The sequence below is a fragment of the Artemia sp. Qi Xiang Cuo genome, chromosome 21, assembly GCF_049724085.1.
Source record: "Artemia sp. Qi Xiang Cuo chromosome 21, ASM4972408v1, whole genome shotgun sequence".
Classification (NCBI taxonomy): domain Eukaryota; kingdom Metazoa; phylum Arthropoda; class Branchiopoda; order Anostraca; family Artemiidae; genus Artemia; species Artemia sp. Qi Xiang Cuo.
The window spans coordinates 24,665,610-24,686,857 of NC_142814.1; the positions used below are offsets into that span (position 1 = coordinate 24,665,610).

A 21,248-nucleotide genomic window follows, 5' to 3' on the forward strand; every position below is an offset into this window, starting at 1 on the left:
AGAGAGGGGAACTTCTAGGATATTCACAGCGATGCGGTTTATTACCAAACTCCTAAATATTAAGCCTCGTCTTGATTGGCATCATTTGCACTGCCAGCAGCTTGGCCGGCTTTGATTTGACAGCCAGTCATAGCCTTCGATATTTTCGAAAGCAGTTCAATCACACTAGCTGTCCAATCATAGCCGGCTATCTAAAAATAATCTGCTCCCAAAAATACTGCTGGCTGGGTGAATGATGTCGATGAAGGCAAGGCTGTAGTATGAAATAACAAGCTTGTTTTAGGGTTGATTTTCGGTTTTCCAGACTACTGTGTTCCTGACTTACTCTTTAGTTGACAACCTAATTATTTTTTTTTTTTTATTTGATTAGAGACAAAGAGGGGGCCTAGATTTATGTTTAATATAGCCTTTTTTGATACTCATAAAAATTACTAGACGCGCTTTTTTCATTAGTTAGCTGAAAAATATTAGCTTCTGATGTATATTTTTTTTTCTTCAAATATTTTTACACTGAGCTGCACATTCCTCAACATTAAAAAATTAAAATTTAACTTGTCAAAAGTGAAATTCGTCCTAGCTGAGCAAATTTGTATTTCAGGTCCCAGCAATTTGAGGCCACCTACCGTACATTCCGAAAGTAGTTCGCGTTCCACAAGTCCTTCTCATCCTGGTGTACAACAACAAACCGGTATTTCTCAGCCAAAATCCATTCCAGCACCTAGAGGCAGGTTCGTATTTCGTCTTAATATTGAGTGCATCGAGAAATCTGGCCCTAGGGAGGGTTAAAATTATCCCACCCCTTTCACATGCTGAACTAATTGGCGTTCCTCCCGTATCTTTGAATTCTTTGTGAACTTCGTAAACTCTGTCGAACTATCAAAAGCAGCTAATTTTTAGATTGTCTAGAGCTAAGGGCATATCTCACACTTTATCTGAAAATGGGCTATGCTCCTACAGGGCTTGGCCTATATGCATTTGACCACTTGCTGTCACATTTCCAAAAACAGATTTTATTCGTGCAGGAAAAGGAGACGAAATAGGTTATGACTGGGACAAAAATATTTCAGCTCTCCTGTAAAATTGTGAAATTGTGGGAATCGTCTTATATACAAAGCAAGAACAAAGGGAAAAATAAGGCTAATTTTTAACAAACAATGAGTAAACGACGTTCAAATAAAAAAAACACTTTCCGCCTCATTATCAAACCATAAAATCAAATGTCGTAAAGTATCTTGGTATAAAATAAATACATTTCAGTTCCTATTACGAAACCAAACCCAGACTGAAAGTGATGATTTATCAGATATAATTTTTTTCGAAGTTATTAATTCAGCCAAACGCTTACTTTTCAAAGAGGTTAAATAATGTTTCCGTAAAAGTTTATGAATTTACATTTTTCAGCTGTTCGCTTAATAAAAGTATAATCTACCAATAATGCTACTGAAAACTCATCCCAGCACCTAACCACCCAAAAGGTTTCAATTCATTCCTTTCAACCTCGCCTCGGCTTCGTAAAAGTGAAGGTCTAACCTATAAATATTCTCTAGTAGGATATTTTATTTCTCTCCTTGGTTCAGACTGCGTCCTCTGACGATGATTGTCGAGTGTTCAAACGAAATGCTTAGAAGTGCATTAGCGCTTGTTCTTTTTTACTAATCTGGAAAAAGTAACTCCATTTTTTTCTTTTATTTTTCCATTTATATAATGGAGAGGCAGTGTGGTCTCCATAGCAATTTACGTCAGATACACCCATATAATAGTGTAAATTTCTCTGTCTATATTGAGTGGGGTAATTTAAATGGCAGCATTTCATTCGTTTGATTATATTAAGCCGGTCCTAGTCGAGTGGTCGGTACGCTATACTTGAAATCCTGTGTCCAAAAGGGCTAGGGTTCGATTCCTGGTGTCGATGATTTTTTGTTTTGGACGGGGGTCATCGATGTGACTCTGTAAGCTCAGCCAGAGTCGACCCGGCTCCAAATGGGTAGACTACCTGAATAAATATGGGGGGAAACCCGGAAAGCGTCGAATGATTTGTCCCTAGCCATGCATTGTACTCCCGGCCAAAGGCAGAGAATCAGGAGATTGGTACCTGTACTATGTTGATCATTGGTCTACATGCAAAACTATTTTTTTTTATTGTATCAAAGAAAATTAAAAATAATCCGAATTTGAGCTAGGGAAGAGCCATTCCGCTTCTCTAAGCTGGTAGGCCTTGTGTATAACCCTAATTTAATTACCTTAAGTACATTTAACGATAATTGATTTTTTTTTTCTTCCTATCAGTGTTTCATTGTGTCTTGCCTTACTCCTGTTCGCTTTAAGGTTCCTTAGCAATCAATCAGTTTATTAAATGCAAACAATAAAGCAAACAAAAGCTATTGTATAGGCCTCTACGAAAGTTCATAGCTGGGAAATACAAAAAAAAGAAGAAGATAGTCAAAGCTTTTGAATTACACTAAAACGCTAAAACTACTTTAAAAAAAATTTGTTGTCACAGTAAAGCTGCTTTTAAAAACTGCATATTTGTATGGAAAATAAATTGAAAAAAATGAAAATGCTGAATATACTTTGTGATTGAGGCAAAGATGGACTGTGAATATTAAAACTAATCAAAAAACTACTTCTTGATTTGGTGGCAAACTTTGGTCTTTCAAGCTATTAAAAAAAAAAAAATCCTTCAGAGCCAATGCTGGCGCATAGGGCGGCGAATCGATGTTTCAGTTGCTGGGTATTTTTTATGGGGACAGACAGCAAGCTTGTCGCCCAACCTTGTTGTAGCGGGGATCGAACCCGGGCCCCGTGTTGCCAAGAAGAGCATCAATCTACTGTCCTACAACAGGATTCATGCTAATTACTAGGGTAAAATTAGATAGAGCACCTATTTTTGCATTATCATTTGTTCAAGATCACATTACACTAAATGAAGCCACAAAAACGGTGACTAAAAACTTGGTCTAATATTAGCCTATGATAATAGACTAGTAAATTCTTAGAAACACAGATTTATCCAATCAATTGCAAAGCAACTTGTTGAACTAGTTTGAATGAAAATAGAAGCAGGACAAGGGGAAGTTGGGAAAAACATTCAAATTTAACACTGGCAGCTGCCAAATCCTATGAATGTCCATTTTTTTAGCTGATTGTCTTGGATATATTGACTAATATTTGTACTGATATGTATGTATATCATTGGAGTATGGTTTCGATGACTTGAACATGTCCAGATAATGCAAAAAGGCTGTACAGGAAAGAGGAAGGCTGGGTGTCCTTGTAAAATATAGTAAGGTCGTCAAGGGTCTTTTGGGAAATATTATTCCTTAAAAAATAAGTAGAAAAAATTGTTTTAATCAAATTTCCTTATCCTTTTGCAACAAATTTCAGTGACACCATTTTCTTTTTTTTCTTGTGATTAAAAATGAATGATAAGATGGCGTTAACAAATGTACCGCATTTGTTACAGTCTCTAATCATCGAAATGAAAATTGGGGCTTTTCTCCTCTTGTTACTTGATTGAATGATTTGATTAATTAGAAACAGACTTTCATTTAGTTCCCTAGGTCCAACCTAATCACCATGTGAGATGATAGTCCACTTGAAAAATGACACTAATGAACAGTGCTTCGGTATCCCCTATTATTTATTTTTCTTTTCTCTAAACATTAAAATGAAAGGAAACCAACGATTTTGGCCGAAGTTAAAACTGAAATCGTTCATTTTTGTCTGGCAGAAGACCACACTCTAGATATTTTTGCTCGTGGGGGGGGGGGATTGCAAAGTTCAAGGTAAAATTATATGTTCTATTAGTCCTATTTACTCATTTCCAAAAATAATTTTCTTTTTCAATGTATATTTTAGAAATTTTATTCCAACCCACAAAAAAGCTATATTTCAGCTTTACAGAAATCATTCAGCTTTATGAAAAAAATCAAACTGTAACACTTCACATGATTATACTCAGCTACAACTTCACTATAAGGTATTCTAGCTTTGTGGAAAGGTGGCCAGCGTCTACCCCCTGGCGAATACCCCCCTGGAAAACAACCCCTCAGAAAATCCCCCCCCCCTGGAAAATACCCCCCACGGAAAATACCCCCCCGCGGAAAATACCCCCCCAAAAATACCCCCTCCCCCCGGAAAATACTCCCCGCGAAAATTACCCCCCCCCCCCCGAAAATACCCCGCGGAAAATACCCCCCCCCCCCGTGGAAAATAGGGCTTTCCAAGTTTTAGAATTTTATTTCAGTTTTATTTTTTTTATTTCCGTAGGGGGGGGGGTGGAATTTTGGTACTTATGTATTATGCGCCACTCACTCAATTTTAAGCTGTGTAAAATTCAAAAACGCGCCGGTTTTTTTTTTTATTTTATTGTTTGCTTTACAAATAAATTAGCGCAATTGATATGCAATTTGGGGGGGGGGGGGGTAAGCATAGCGGGTCTGCATGCAAAATGTGTTTGGTACAATTATTCTGCATATTAGATAGATATAAAAATAAGTGTATTTTAAAGCCAAATATACGGCCATGAACACAGTAAAATAACATAAATGAATATAGTGGCTGGGAGAATTTTAAATAGTTTCCAGGAGATGAAATTTTAAGAAGAAATTTTACGCTGGATAAATTTGCAAGAATTCATATACGTAATTTCTTTATGTCTTGCTTTCTCTTTGCCGATTTAATTTTACGCGTGGGGATGTTAAGGGTAATTGTCCGGGGTAAATTTTCGCCAGGATTGAATTGTCCAGAGGATATTTTTAGGGGGAGGGGCATTTGTCGTGGGGGAGGACATTGGGGGGGGGGGTTAAACACACCCCCCCCCCATTTACTATATTCATTTATGTTATTCTACTGTGTTCATGGCCGCATATTTGGCTTTAAAATACACTTATTTGTCTATATAATATGCAGAATAATTGTACGAAACACATTTTGAATGCAGACCCGTTATGATTACCCCCCCCCCCCGAAAGTGCAAATATATAGCGCAAAATTATTTCTAAAGTAAAGAAGAAACTAACAAAAAAAACCGGTGTGTTCACGAATTTTACACTGCGTAAACTTGAGTGAGTGGCACATAATACACAAGTACCAAAATTCCATCATTTACTGGGGGGGGGGGGGTATTCGCTGAGGGGGGGTATTCGTCTAGAACCATCCAGCCCACATAAGCGAAATTTTGTGTTTGTGGAAAGCCTTCAATATACAAAAATAAAACAGGGAACTATAAAATTTTGTTGTTTAATTGCTCAATGTGAAATGTAAGGAATTGAAGAGCATTACAAAGCATCAAATCCACAAAAGAACGTAACTAAAAGCGTCAACACTCTTATCAGTGGCGTAATTTCGTCAAAATTCGGGGGGGGGGGAGGCAAAGTTGGAGCCAGTATTACTAGATAAAGTGAAAATGATAGTAAAAACTGAAAAATGAGCCATATAGTATGAAAAAAGTTAAAGACATGCTAAGGAAAACTGATCCGTATCTGTGGATGCTTGAATTATGCAGGCTTATCATAGTTTTGACAAGATTTTTGGAGAAACTAAATTTCAGCTGGAGGGGAGGGGGGGGGGCAAACTAAGGTCTGAGAGGGGCAGTTGACCCCCTGCCCTATAGCAAATTACGCCCTGACTCTTATGTGTAATTATGTTAAACTACAATTAGAAATTGAAGAAGTTTAGCTTTACAGGCTGCAGTCAGTTTTCAAAAACGAATTCTTGGTTTGCAGAAGTTATACTAAATGTGAAAATAAAATTACCACCTATACCGCCTTTATTTTTAATTATTCCAAGTTACAATGAAAAAATTGAGCAATTCTAGACTTGCAGAAAATATTTAAACCCAACAAAGCAAAATGTCCACTTGATCTAAGTTTTAATAGAACCCTTTACGTTTCGTTTCAAAATATGACTTTTAAATTTAGTTATAATTCGAATTCTTCTTTTTATTTATTACATTCGATATAAAAAAGCTGATAAAATTAGCAAATATACGTTGGCATTAATCTGATTTTATTTTACCTTTGAAAGTTTTGCTGTAATGAAGGAAAATATTCTTACTTACTTGTACTTGTAGCAGGACTCAAGCATCTCCGTTCTCCCTGGCGTCCAGTAGCTTCGTCATTGTGGGAAGCCAAGAGTCTCGGTCGTTTCCGAGTGGCTCAATCAATTCGAGCTAGGACTTTTCCCGTCTTCGTCCATACTTCTTGAAGCCATCGATTGGGTCTAGGTCAGCCTTGATACAGGCGCCATGTTTTCTTTTGTCCCCCATGTCGCTTTTTGCATCCTGAAAGAGGTTTACATCTGAGGGCTTTATTGACAAAGGTGTGATGTGGGCGGCGAAGTGTATGGCCGAACCATCGGAGTCTTCTTTGTTTAATTATAGTGGCCAAATCAGAACGCTGATAGCAGATTTTGCGGAGTTCGACATTGCTGACACGATCACGGAGTTTAGTGCCAATGATTCTCCTTAAACATGAATTGTCAAATGAACGTCGGAAGGATTGAATGTCGGAGCCTTTCATAGTCCATGTCTCACAGCCGTATAGAAAGCCAGACCGAACAAGGGCCTGGTATATTCTTATTCTTGTCTTCAGACGAACATTTTTCTGGTTCCATAGAGAGTGATTTAGCTGGGTGAAGACTCCAGTTGCTGAAGCAATTCTTGACTGTATTTCTTATGTGCATCCTCCTATTGGGTCTACCAGAGAGCCTAGGTACTTAAATTCATGTATCTCGTCTATGGGCGACTGTTCTAGTAAAATTGGGGGTCTTCAGATGATATACCGGACACCATGACTTTTGTCTTCGGAGAGCTTATTTTCAGGCCGACCAGAGAGGATTCTTCAGCTACTTTCGATAGCATAGATTGAACTTCTGAACGAGATTCAGCTAGCAAGCAAATATCGTCGGCGTAGTCCAGAAGTCCAGAAGGAAAAGTTCAAAAGGAAAATATTCGTGGGTTCCAAAATTTTTGATTGAAAGATAAGGAAGTATTTTCTAAAAGCAATGTCTGGTGAGTAAGCAAGGTCTCACGTAGTTCTCAAACCAAAACTTTCTTTCTGGAGCTGTGATTGCTGCTGCATCCAGGTTATCTACACCAGACGGAAAGATCTCTTTTACTGAACATGTACTAGTATTTCAGTAAAAGTTCTGCCTTCAGTTGATTCAGCTATTGACAATACCTTGGTCAGCCATGGTAAAGATTGCTATTCAGTCAATCAGCCAAATAATGTAATCCATTTTCGTTTTTTTCTGATCTTTTTTTGTTGCCGTCGGCATTTTTTATGGGATAGAAAGTATGAATTTCTAAAATAGGAATAAAATGAGATTTTCACTCCTATTTTCGACCATATCCTATGTCAACTCCTATAGGATTCCTATGAACGGACACGAGACTCCTATTTTACTCCCGCTCTATAGTATTTTTCGACTGAACCAAAAGTACAGAAATGCCTCCATAAAGTAGGTGCCCCATTATAAATCTTAGACACCGTAAGTGGGATTATCTTTAAGGTTAAGTGAATCATATCAATTGTTACCATTACAAAAGACAAGTTAGGTTAAATTGTCGTAAAAAACACACAAAAAAACAAAAAGCTGGTGGGATAACCTTAATCCCAAGACTCTGCCAGCTTGTTTTCAACTCTTTGATTTTGGGTTGGTTTCAAAAAAGTGTTTTGTTGGAATTAGTTCAACTTTCATCTAAATGCTTGAGGCCATCTACTGTAGCCTACATTCTAAAAGTAGTTCGCACTCCACAAGTCCTCCTCATCACGCTTCTAAGTACATTATACCATAAAAATATTCATTTCTTCCTTAAGACTCCTTGCTTCGTTATAGCTACTACTGACATAGGTCAATCTTGTTATAGGTTCGTCAATGCGTTTGTGCAGATGAAGGTGCAAAAATTGGTCCTCCATTCCTCTACAGATATTTAAGACTGGAGTAAGCACAGACATAAATGGTGATACTTACGTAATAATAGGGCCGCGGTGTCATATCAATATCTTAAGTCAGAAATTTATCTGCAATTCAAATTTGGGCCCAGTGAGGGGTCTTTAAACCCTTAACTCTACGGCTTTGCTAAAAGTTTTATTCGGCTAGCAAAAAGTTTCCAAGTCAGCAAAGAGCTCATTTGTCTGCTTTTATCAAAACCTGAGCTAGAAGTAAAATGAGTATTATGCAGTAAGATATCAAGAACATCTGTTGCTTCAATCCCTTTACTAGTAATAGAAAGCAGATGGGAACAATAGATCTGGCCTCCATAAGCCTAGATGAATTTGTTCCAGTAATGAAGGTGGGACACGATTTGGTTTAATCAGTTCAGAGATGCATTTGTAATTATTGTGGAAGTGTCTTATTGATTGTATTTTATGCATATCTCCAAGTTTACTTCTGTGTCTGTGTTTATCTATTTATTCTGATTTTCTACCTATCTATCGCTAGTTTATTCCTTCTAAGTCAAAAGTTGGCAGCGCTTTGATGCCTGCTGAACCCATTGCTTTGGTCAGTGTGGTCCCATACTCACTTTATGTGACTGTCTAATAATCGCCACTGTTCATTATATTCGGCCCAAAACTTACGACCTTATTTCTCTCATGGAAGGGCTTACTTCTTTGATTTTTTGGCTCTTGCTATAGATTCTAAGCATGAAAGAAAAAGAAAAATAAATGGTCGGGTCAACTGTAATGCGGTTATACTATTATCATTTTACAAAGAGATGTCAAGTTATTCTATCTATGGTCAATTATGGCCGTAGATTGATCATAGCCAAAAAATCCTGAGAACTAAGACCATAGTTCTTTGATCAGCTCGAAATCTGTTTCTTATCTTAAAAAAGTTAGGGTTAAGTAATTTGATTACCAAACATCTGCCAATCAGCTGCCTGGATAATTTTGAAATATATCCTCAACAATTGAGCGCCAGTTTCCAGAGAAGCAGCCTCATACGAGAAAATTTGACCCCCCCCCCCCTGAGAAGGGTCCTATACAGCTTACCCACACAAATCTGTATGCACTTATCGCCCCACTCGGAGATTTGTTTCTGCCTGTGCCCAACACCTAACAGCAGACCTAATAATTTTAAAATATATCTTGCTGTCCCAAAATTTGTCCTTTATCATCTTAGTTGTCGAAGCTGTTACCAAGTTGTCAAAAAAATCACCTAAGTCGTCTTGCTTACTACACCTTGCCATTGATGATATGTCGGAGTAGAAATTTATGGACAGGGACTGGAGGGTGGGGGAGGGTAGGGGGATTTTTGTGGAGAGATATGTGAGACGATATACCGGTTCTGATTAAAACTTATATGTTTAGCTTAAAGTATTTTCGGATACAAACACAAATTCCAAGAAAATCAGACATTTAAACAAACTTTCCAGTAATTTTTTCGGTCTAAGGAATGAGGACACGACACATTATAAAGTTGTCATTTATAGCTAAATGTTTTGATTGTTGCAGTGCTTTGTGCATCAGCTAATCCTAGCCCATTATTTGTTATTGAATAAAAGCTAAGTTTTTTCTTATCATAAAGTAAGGGGAATCGTTATAGACACAAACCTTTGCAGCTCAAACAGAACATATTCTGGCCATGGGCGTAGGCAGGATTAGGTAGCATATTGTCTAGGGGGGGGGGGCAGTCGATAGTGTGATGGAGTTTTATCAACTGCTTTTTCCAAACCATCTGCTTTTTCAGCCGTATCTAATTTATATTTAAAGGTCTAAGGGGGCAGCTGCCCCCCCTGCCCCTCCCTACGCCCATGATTCTGACTTAAAGTCAGGTGAAAACGATCCTTTTTGGTCGTAGGCAAGAATTTTATGCATCTTTCCCAAATTTCATGTAATACTCACCAATCTGCCCAGAGGTCCACAGTTACTGTAAAAACCGCGGAGCTTAGACTCTTACCCTTTTCTCGCAATAAACTGGAATTGGCGACATGAAAATAGAAAAAAAGGACAAAACTAAAGCAACATATTCAGAAATTGTCTGTAAAACAAGTAGGCTCTGTGCCGTGTTTTGCTTAAGGGATCTTACATTTCAATTTTACCTCCTTTGACACCTACCACCAAAATTCTGACTTGGGTTAGGTTATGTTAGGTATTTAATACAATGCGTTCTATGCGCCCCCTACCCCCTACCATAACTCTTTGTTTAAGTTTCCACAATTTTGTTATTAAAGTAGGCTATTGCATTTTCTTCATATTTTGGTTTATTTCATTAGGATTAACCTAACTTCACTTCTCGAGTGTGTACTGCATGATACACGGGTGTCTTATGGATGAGGAGCTATAGGATGGGAAGTTGCGCCTCGCGAGTTGTTTAGCCCCCTTCCCCCATTATTATGTATGATTATCTTAGCTCATTATGTCTGTTTTAAGATGCGGTCATCCCCTTAAGGCGGCAATAACCAGCTTATTCCCTCATTTATCTCCTTAAAAAGAACCCAATTATGGTTACTAAACTATAATTAAGATGTCAAATCATTGAGACTTTTTTCCCAAAAAGATTGACGTATCTATCATTTATAGTGCAGCTAGTAGCACTCGAGATTGGGAAAAGGTTAACCCTAATCACACCTCATAAATTCACATTTTACCAGTTAAAATTACTGCAATTGAATGCTAAGGTCGTGTGACCAAATACGCAAACGGGTCATAAAAGACGAATTTAGGTATGTAGCTATTGCCCAACCACTTTTTTAACTCAGTAATGATATGGAATATAGTGATTATTCAGCCTTTGGATCAAACTCGAAGTGCATAAGGGATTTTTTCTACTATTTTAAGGCAAATCGATTCCAAAAATGTAAAGTCGCTGTTTTATCTTCGCTTTTTTTATAACTTAATATGAGATAGATTTACGTTGGATGACTGACTGTTTTGAAAATACAAAACAAGCAAATGGAACAAATGCATTTACAAATGGAGGGTGTTGGGCGCCGGGAGTCTAATTATTTCTACGATTCCGAAAATTCTAAAAAAAAGGGTACTTGCGTGCTATATGGGCCATTCTAAAAAGTCAAGTTTGGTTAATGCTAATGAAATATAATAAAATAGGATGAATATATAATAGTTTATAGACAAATTTGGGCTATATATTTGCACATTAGGGGGGGGGGGGGTAAAGCTTAGCATATATTAAATACGTAACCTAACCTAAACTAGATACCTTCCCCCCCTAAACCCCAAAAAACAGTTTAAAAAACAACAGATTAAATATCGTAAACGCAATGAAAACCACGCTTTGCATTGCATTACTCTATAGCGGTTTCTTGAGTTAACCTGTCTGGCGGGTTTTTCGTGACTGGTTTCCTTGTAAAGGCCCATATAATGCGTAAGTACAAAAAGAAGATGTTAAGAACCTGTGATGTTCAAAATATTTGGGCCTGGATGGACATTCTTGTAGGCCGCGGGAAAAACGTCTGTGCACTCCCCCTTCCTAGTCGGATTTGTGATTGTGCTTAATCAAATTTGTTAATTATTATCCTTCTTATCTCAATGAAAGATCTAGAGCCATGGATCTGGCCAGCCATGACATACACAAAGAGAAAAAAATATATCTCAAGATGAAGAAATAAACGGGACTACGGTCAGTAAAAGGAAAAGCCCAACCAAAACGACGGGGATATTTCGTCTGTATTAAACATGGCGTCTTCAACGCTAAATGTAGACGCAGAACAAATATAAATCTAAAATGGTCTAATTATTAATATATATATATATATATATATATATATATATATATATATATATATATATATATATATATATTATATATATATATATATATATATATATATATATATATATATATATATATATATATATATATATATATATATATATATATATGTATATATATATATATATATATATATATATATATATATATATATATATATATATATATATATATATATATATATATATATATATATATATATATATGTATACAATTCTTATTGTACAGCAAAAAAGAGTACGATTTAACCCATTTCAAGTGCCTTTGCTTAACATATGTAGATATTGGTTTGTTTTTATTTCTTAGTTTTAGATTTTATTGCTTGTATATGTAGATATTGGTTTGTTTTTATTTCTTAGTTTTAGATTTTATTTAATTTCAGGTTTTATAGATTATTTTAGATTTATCTGTTCTTCGTCTATATTTAGCGTTGAAGACTCCTTGTTTTATACAGGCGAAATATCCGCGTCGTTTTAGTTGGGCTTTTCCTTTTAATGACCGTAGTCCCGTTTGTTTCTTTATCTTCACATTTTTTTTGTCTCTTTTTTGCTTTTCTCATCTCAAGCAATCTAAAGTTCTTATTAATATTTTTTTGTGCGTGCGAAGTAAATGGATGACAATTTTCCTATATAAACAGCAGATTAAATTCCATTGAATCGGCTACATGTTAATCGCGTATATTTCTCGTTGAATGTCTGACTGCTTTTCTAGGAAAATATTACACATCTTTTCAGTCTAATTTCTGCTTGAATGAAGCCGTGATTGATTATTTTGGACGACTTTAGTAAAAGCTTTACCTCATAATTTACTGGAACATCGCCAACAGGGAAAAAGACACATATCTGTTCGATTTTTCTTTTCAAAAACTTTTGTTGATTTTTATGTAGCATTGGGGGGGGGGGGGATCATTCAAAATTTTCCCACATTTATAACATAAAATCTGAAACCCATAAGAAGAAAATGGTCTAAGTTAGGATATTATGAATGTTTAGATCACACCTACTCAATGCTGAGTTGACTTAGAAATGTTTTCTTTGGACGTTGATGCTTTACCAGTTTTAAATAATTGCCGAAAACACTATAATTTGGTTTTATCTTTTTTCACATGTACGCTTTTAAAGTGCCTTAAGAAAACATTATGTATGTCTATCGCTTCAATATCAAGTTCAATAAATTAGGTATAGATCAGTCGACCTTTGGGTAAACATTTGTGGATGCTTAAGGCATTTGATCGCTAGTGAGCTTGACTTTACATTAACTTTTTTCTGTATATACACATAGCAAGACGATGGGAAATTTCCCATGTGATCAGCAGATCAGATTCCAGTGAATCAGCAACATTTATACCGCGCACATTTCTTGTTGAACGTCTGACTGCTTCTCCAGAACAACGTTTATTTCTTCTCAGTCTGATTTCTGCTTCAATGAAACCATGAAGGATTATTTTGGAAAACTGAGAAAAAGGTTTTGATTCGTCATTTGCTGGAATATTGCCAAATTAGGAACAGAACGAGAAATTACTATTGTTTTATGTCTACATCGCCTAAGGCAAATTGTTGATTTTTACACACAAAGACAAGTTGCTCAAGTAGTTCAACGACAGGAAGGGACACAGGCCTTTCCCCTAAATCTCGTGATCTTTTGTAACTTTTCAATCAAATCTTCTAATTCTCATATAAGTGCCTGCTTTTTGATCTGATATAAATATCCCCCCCCCTGCGAATGACGACTATCCTCAAAATATAGTCCTGTGGACATTTCTAGTCTTTTGAAGCTCATTCAAATACAATTTGATAGACTACATCAAATTCCTCTTAATGGCAGCCAAGATCAATCACTCTCTTTATTGTCTTATGTGGGGCAAAACAAAAAAGATTTAGTGATTATCAAGGTTTGTGTGCAAGTTCAGAGTTCACTTGTTGAACAATAAATTTACAAAAATACACAAAAAAGAACGTCCCCCCCTAGAGAGGCTCCATGGCCAGGAAAACAGGGAAGAAAGGTGAAAAAAACACAACTTAAATTAATCGTAAAATAATCCGTAGCCGAAGCCTATAATTCACTTACAACTTTAGGACCACACGACAAGTGAAGCCAAACTGCAACACTCAAATCTTCAAAATAATGTAAATTATTTGCTTTGCCAACCATAATTTTGAATCAAACGAGGCTTCAACTCTTTCGACTTCAGTAATCGTACAAAAGATGTAAGAGAATCAAAAACACACTATCGACAATCTTCGCACAGCTAAAGAGGCTACTCTCAATTGCGTCGTGGCCTTAGGAGTGACAAGGGCTATGGGTGTTTCCTCCCTAGAAGAATATCAGATGCATATGAACTGCAAATCTGTATAGGCTATTTTTAAAATAAATATGGCAGATATCTGAGAAAAAGCTCATAAATATGTGTGTCATTGGCCCTATGATTGCGTTTCCGGGTCTTATAATTTGGATTAATTTATATCTCAATATTGTAGCACTCTCAGAGTAAATAACAAATATATTATCTAGAGTTTATGTAGAACGGCAACCTGGAGGCTACCTAGGCGTTCATTAAAATATTTTTCTATTCAACCTTGTTGATGTTGGCTCCCTGGCTCCATGCTAAAAGCATTTATTTGTATACTTCTTAGATCTCTCTCAAACCAAGGCCAGATAAAGGAAGATTGGGCCCAATTGGCCCCCGCAGTTGAAAGGGCCGCCTGTTACCATCAGAATGAAAAAAAAAATTGAAATCTAATTGCAAACTGTTTTTGACGATAAGGGAAAAGTTTTGATTTATTCAAACTTAAAATATATTTATTTTAAGTTTGAATTGCTGATGAGATTAATGTATATATTATCATAAAATATATACTTTATAATATAGAAAATTAATACCCGTAAAAGTTCATGTCAAATTTATTGAATTTAATCGGGATAGTCTTATATTAGAGAGATTTTGCTCTACGTGCTTGAACTACTATGCAGGTATGTTTTATTTAAATATTTAATACATACAGACGGCCCCGCAAAAAAATCAAATCGGGCCCCGCACCTATTCAATGCGGTCCTGTCTCAAGCATGTTTTCTCTTATGGTGCTCCTACCCCCTAATCTTCTTCTCCGGTGTGATGACAGATAGCAACGCCTAAAAGCATGGGGCCCCTAAACAAATTTTTGGAAGAAATCCTGTAGAAAAGTATCTGGAAGGAGGTAAAGGTTTGAAAAGGACCTTTTCGTCAGAAGTGTCATATTGTTTTTCTGGAGATAATAATTTTTCACCCTAGATAATATATGACCCATTTTTCACCCTTAAAAATATGAAAACACCATTTTGGCACACTAGCTTTTTGACACAATGCTGTTAATATTTTTAATGACATATTTAAAGGATTTTGCGCTTGTCTGGTCCACAGAAACAATAGGATATATTCATGCACTCAGGTTAACCCCTTTAAGATCAATGCGGTAACCAGGGGAAGAATCTGGTATTCAGATAACTTCCTCTGAAATTTGAGGCATATAGATTGTGCTACCCCAAAGACTAAATTAGAAGATTTTCGAAGAGAAAGAGCTTGGTCTTTAAGAAAAACATTTAACTTAAGCCAAAGTTAGGTGCAATAATTGAAAAGGTTTTGTGTGATATTTTTAAGAAAAAAAAAACTCATATTTAGAAGCTACCTTTTTAAATGCAATAGCCCGATCGACTGTTTCAATAAGTTTCTCTGTATGTTATGGTATATTCCAGCACTAGAGTAACATTGGCGGTTGTTTATATAACAACACGAAAACGTGTAAAAACAACTACCACAAAAAACTCCACTCCCGTTATGTGTATATATAGTTATCTCCAACACCCATCTTCCCTTTATCCTGATAATCCTCACTTCTCCTGTAAACACTCTGCGGTTCAAGTTATTTAGCAGTTCCTTTTTTTCTATTAAATAAAAAAAACAAGTTTTTTTAACTGAAAGTAAGGAACAACGTTAAAATTTAAAACGAACAGAAATTATTCCGTATATGAAAGGGGCTGTCCCCTCCTCAACGCCTCGCTCTTTACGCTAAAGTTTTTTATTGTTTAAAAAACATAAGAGTTGTGAGAAAGTCAAACATTAGCGTAAAGAGCGAAGCGTTGAGGAAGGGACAGTCCCTTTCATTTATGGAATAATTTCTGTTCGTTTTAAGTTTTAACGTCGTTCCTCACTTTCAGTTAAAAAAACTTGTTTTTTTAATTTAATTTTTGAACTTTTTTGAATTAATGCAGGTTTTGATTTTGGTTCACCGTACATGAATAATTGAAACAAATTTGAATATTAATTTTACTTTTATTTGGTTAAATGGCTTTCTCGAAACTTGTTTAATTTTATTTACGAACGTTTTTATTAGTAATAAATATACGTAACTTACGAATTAACTTACGTAACGAACTTCTATATTCATAGATTTTTAATACATATATTAGGGGGTTCGCCCCTAGTCAATACCTTGCTCTTTAAGCTAAAGTTTAAATTTTGTTCCAATTCTTTAAAAATGACCCATTAATCACAAAGGCCGTTAATTAGAATAAATAGCTCTTATGAAACTACTAAAAAATCTTTGTCTTAAAGAGCGAGGTATTGACTAGGGGGAGAACCCAATCATATACTTAATAATTTCTGTTCGTTTTAAGTTTTGATGTTGCTCCTTACTTTCAGTTGAAAAACTTGTTTTTTTTTATTTAATTTCTGATCTCTTTCTTTAATAATGCTGTGAAATAGTTCACCCCCTTCATAGCAATGTCCCTTCCCCCATGAAAACTTCCTTCGTGGAAAGATCCTGCTATATAACCCCCGACCCCCCCCCCACCTACCAGAAAAAATCCCCCTGAAAACGTCTGTATACTTCTCAATAACGAATACTATATGTAAACATTGGGTCAAGTTCATAACTTTCAGCCCTCCCCCCGGGGACATCGGGGGATTAAGTCTTCCTAAAAGACATAGTTATTATATCTTCGACCATGCTGAACAAAACGACTATCTCTAAATTTTGATCGGGTGACTTTGGGAAAAAAATGAGCGTGGGAGGGGGCCTAGTTGCCCTCCACTTTTCCGGTCACTTAAAAAGGGCAATAGAACTTTTAATTTCCGTTCCGATGAACCCTCCCATGATATTCTAGGACCACTGGGTTGATACGATCACCCCTGGGGAAAAAAACAAACAAAAAACAAACATAAACAAATAAACACGCATCCGTAATCTTTCTTCTGGCAAAAAATGCAAAATTCCACATTTTTGTAAATAGTTGCTTGAAACCTCTACAGTAGGGTTCTCTGATACACTGAATATGATGGTATAATTTTCATTAAGGTTCTATAGCTTTTAGGGGGTCTTTCCCTCTTTTTTCTAAAATCAGTCAAATTTTCTCAGGCACGTAACTTTTGATGGGTAAGACTAAACTTGATGAAACTTATATATTTGAAATCAGCATAAAGATCTGATTCTTTTGATGCGTCTACTGGTATCAAAATTCCGTTTTTTAGAGTTTCGGTTACCATTGAGCCGGGTCGTTCCTTACTTACAGTCCGTTACCACGAACTGTTTGATAATGTATTTCATCTCTTTTTTTTCCAATGCAGTAATAGCTAAAATTTACTATTGACCTGAATATATTTTTGCTCTTCTTTAATGTCAAGGAGCCTCTACTGTAGAAAAATGATTGTTCATTAAAAACAGTCAAAACCCGAAAAGCGTTTTTTGTTGTTGTAGTTTTCCTTGTAAATTCATATTTCGTGACACTACCGCTTTGTGAATTATTACAGCCGAAATGTCTACATTATATTGTTTATTTCCGACATTTTCCTGGTTACATATTCTTCAGGCGTTCAGGCGTTCTTGTGTGGTAGAGGTCCCCCTGTGTGTATGCATACAGGTATGATTTCAAGTGTGCCTAAATCACATAGTCAGGTAGTTTTCAACTCCCTAGGATTTGATGTATGGCGAATGCTTATGTCTATGGCAATTTGAAGAATTAGTTTTCTTTTATCGCGTTTTTGTTTTGAACACCTGTCTCGACTGACTAATTAAAACAAGGAAATGGACCTGCGATTTTTAACAAGCTAACACCCTTCTATCCGCCATAAATGGTAAAAGAGTTCTTTTGTCCGTTCTATTCACATATTATATAATTAGTTAAACTAATTATATAAACTGTGGTTCTATTGTTGCAGCAATAGCTTCAATCCAGTACAGAGCGAACCACGGCAGGGGTAGATCCAGGATTTTTTAGGGGGGGGCCCAAAATAGGTTGATCTGAAATTTCTTTTAGGGAGGGGGCAAAATAGGTTGATCCGATAAACTTGCGTTAGGAGCAAGTTTAATTAACGCAAACTTGAGTTAATTAAGTAAATTAGGCCTACATTACTTTAGACTACGCTAGGGGGGGGGTGCTTGCCCCCTCGCCCCCCTGGATCCGCCACTTAACCATGACCACTAGCAAACGGATATTTAAAAGAGCGTTTAAAAAAGAGAAAAAAAAACTTTCTTGTGGAAAAGCATTGCCATCTGTAGCTGATCCAGGCATGGTATCTTTTATTTCGGTTCATCTTAACGATTTTTTGGGAATTTCGGAAAAGAGTCTGAAACCCAAGGCCGTATCCAGAGGAGGGGGTTAGGGGGTTTGAACCCCCCCCCTCCCTCGCCCAATGTGAACAACAAGGAAGATCACTATTTTGCATGGGAAACACTCATGTGTCTCCTTTGTTTCTTCTTCTTTTTTTCCCAGGTTTGATCGTGCCGAATCAATGGTTTTAGAATGTTGTGGGGGGCTCATTTGAAAGAAAACGGCATAGCTATAGTGCCTTTTTTAGTAACAGCGGAGATCGCATCATGACAAAGTGGCGTTTTCTACTATTTTGTGCCGCAAAACATGGGCTAAAGAGGGTCAAAATGCAATAGGAAAGAAATTCTAAAACAACCAGTTGATTTTTCGCTGTCTAAAAAAATTCTAACAGGAGATTCTGAGCCCCATCATCTGGAAACACCGTTCTAAACTTTGACGTGAGAGCTGCAGTGAGCTCCGTGTTCACTCATAAATTTTCATCTGATAATGACATGAATGCTGCAGTGATTATCAAGGTTTTTGATTAATTTTCAGCAATTGGTGACTTTTTAAGTAACAAAAGACCACTGCAAATCTGCCACTTCCTGCCATAAAAAATTAATTTCTGCCGAAAGAAAATCAAATTCAAGTAAATACAAATTCTAAGATAGCCAATTGGTTTTCACGGTCTAAAATCCTAAAAATAGGTTTTGTGCCCCCTCCCATTTTGACGTAAAACAGGTAATTGTGGTTTTCTGCCATTTTGTGCCACAAAACATCAATTTTGGCCCAAGGAAGTTCAAAATGCAAAGGAAAGCAAACTATTGAGGTAGTTGATAGATTTCCCATCTTCTGAAACCCCAGAGAGGAGTCCTTTGGGGGGGGGGCACAGGGGCACTTGTCCCGGATGAAGAAATTTTAAGGGCGCACAATTTCAAATGAATAATCTAACGGTTATAATCATTTTGTAATTTTTGACATTTTATTTTTACTAAAATAATGTAGAGGCCGTAGTTGGCAAAATTTCATTAATGAATGAAAATTCTGTTAAAATTTGGCTTAAAAAGTTTTAGGAGACAGGGGAGGGTGCGCTAATCAAGATTTGGCCCCCGGCGCAAGAGAGGCCAGAACCTCGCTGTCCCCTATCGAGAAAAAAGGCATGAATGCTACGATGAGTTCCGTGTTCATTCGCAAATCGGTAGCTAATAATAAAATGAATAGTGCAGTGATTACCGAAGTTTTTGATAAATCGTCAGCGGATGATGGCTTGTTTAAACAACAAGAGAAATCTTTCCACTAAAACTAGCGTTTTTGCCATTTTGTGTCGCAAAAAGGAATCAATTTCAGTCCAAAAGGGGTCAAAATGCTCATCAATACAAATTCTAAGGTACCCAATAAATTTTTCCTGTTCTAAAACCTTGAGCTAGCGACTACGAGTCCCCATCGAGGAAAAGCGTTTTATTGCTTTGTTAGCGTGCATATCCTCAATTATATCAGTTTTTTCTGCCAGGGCTATCAGGCTGCCGCAAGATCGCAGAGATAAGCTTAATTGCTCACTTGAAAGGTACTGCCTCTATCTAATCGTGTCCTCATTTTGTATACTTCTCCTTCCAGGCCACTCAGTAAGTGAAAACTAGAAGTTGCGTTTTGAAAAAAGAACTGGCTACTGAAAAAAAGTATTTATTTATTTTCATTCCCATTAAATAATAAAATTATATATAAAAATTCTAAAAGATATCGACATACCCCTAGGACTTCTTAGTTATTTGACAAAGGTGCATATATCTTGTGAAAAAGTTTAAGGGAGGTAGGAAGTAAAACCTGTATCTAATTTTCTATTTTAACAAAAGTCATATTGGCTTCTTTAGTTTCATCATCTAAATCAAACAAAGGTCTTTCTGTAAGGTTTATTTTGTATATTGAAAAAAAAACAAAAGGAACAAAAATTAGCTGAGAACGCGGCGTTTTTTTTTTTGCATAACTAAAGAGCCATGTTAAAACTAAACACGAAAAAAATCATTGGTTCGAAGGTTACGCAAGATGTATACATAAATATATATATATATATATATATATATATATATATATATATATATATATATATATATATATATATATATATATATACATCGATGTATATATACATTCGAACCAATGATTTTTTTAGTTTTTAGTTTTCATATGGCTCCTTAGTTATGCAAAAAAAAACAAAAAAAAACGCCGCGTTCTCAGGAAACCATGCATTCTTTTAATTAATTCAACAAAACATTAACGATAATCAGGATATATTTAGCATTAATAAGTTTTATATTAAAGTAATAAGAACCGACTTTCCCAGTTTTTACTTTAGGAAAAAATCTTTTTAGTGGAGTTTCTCTTTCCTTCCCCATTCTTCCAACAACCCTCCCCGACTCCCTTGTGGGTGTCCATGAATGTGTGGCTAAGTAAAGTAGTAATACTAAGAAACTGAGGTGCTAGAGGTGTTAAAACTTTTTCTTCTTTTTCTTCGTTTAGGTTCCCTATCTTCTAAGGAGTAAATGTATCTATGCGAATACGAATTGTGGATTAAAATCCAGTATGCAAGATGTGGACAAGATGATATCGTGTTTAATAGAAAATTCTTTATCCTTTTAGGATAGGTGGTGCTTCAGCACATGGCCCAACGCGGGGGTCTCAAAAGATAACTCCGGTGGCACCGCCAACAGTTCCAAATAACAGTTCAACAAGGATAAAGCAACAGACACAACTGCCAAGCCAAAAAGGATCGATGCTTGAGAAACTTAAAATGTTCAAACCTCCACCAGAAAAACCCAAGAGTAAGTAATTTTCTTATAGGGGCTGTGGAATCAAAAAAGTATGAATATTCTGTCTCCGACCATATTTGGTAAGCATTGCATACGTTTCATCTCTTACCCAGTTTTTTCAACTTTAAGCTAATACGGCCTGTA

The 21,248-nt window shown here is 36.2% G+C and overlaps 1 protein-coding gene across 4 annotated transcripts in view; it reads left to right on the top strand.

Moving 5' to 3' along the window:
* The window catches only part of sick (sickie), a 374,025-nt gene that overhangs the window by 160,367 nt on the left and 192,410 nt on the right, over positions 1 to 21,248 (top strand). For 3 of the 4 annotated variants that reach the window (XM_089107071.1, XM_089107072.1, XM_089107073.1), the window contains 2 exons: positions 599 to 728; positions 20,935 to 21,116. In XM_089107071.1, coding sequence (XP_088963197.1) covers positions 599 to 728; positions 20,935 to 21,116 — 312 coding nt within the window. Of the gene's footprint in view, positions 1 to 598; positions 729 to 10,747; positions 10,804 to 20,934; positions 21,117 to 21,248 lie in introns of those variants that run through there. The other variant, XM_089107074.1, reaches the window with a different exon arrangement.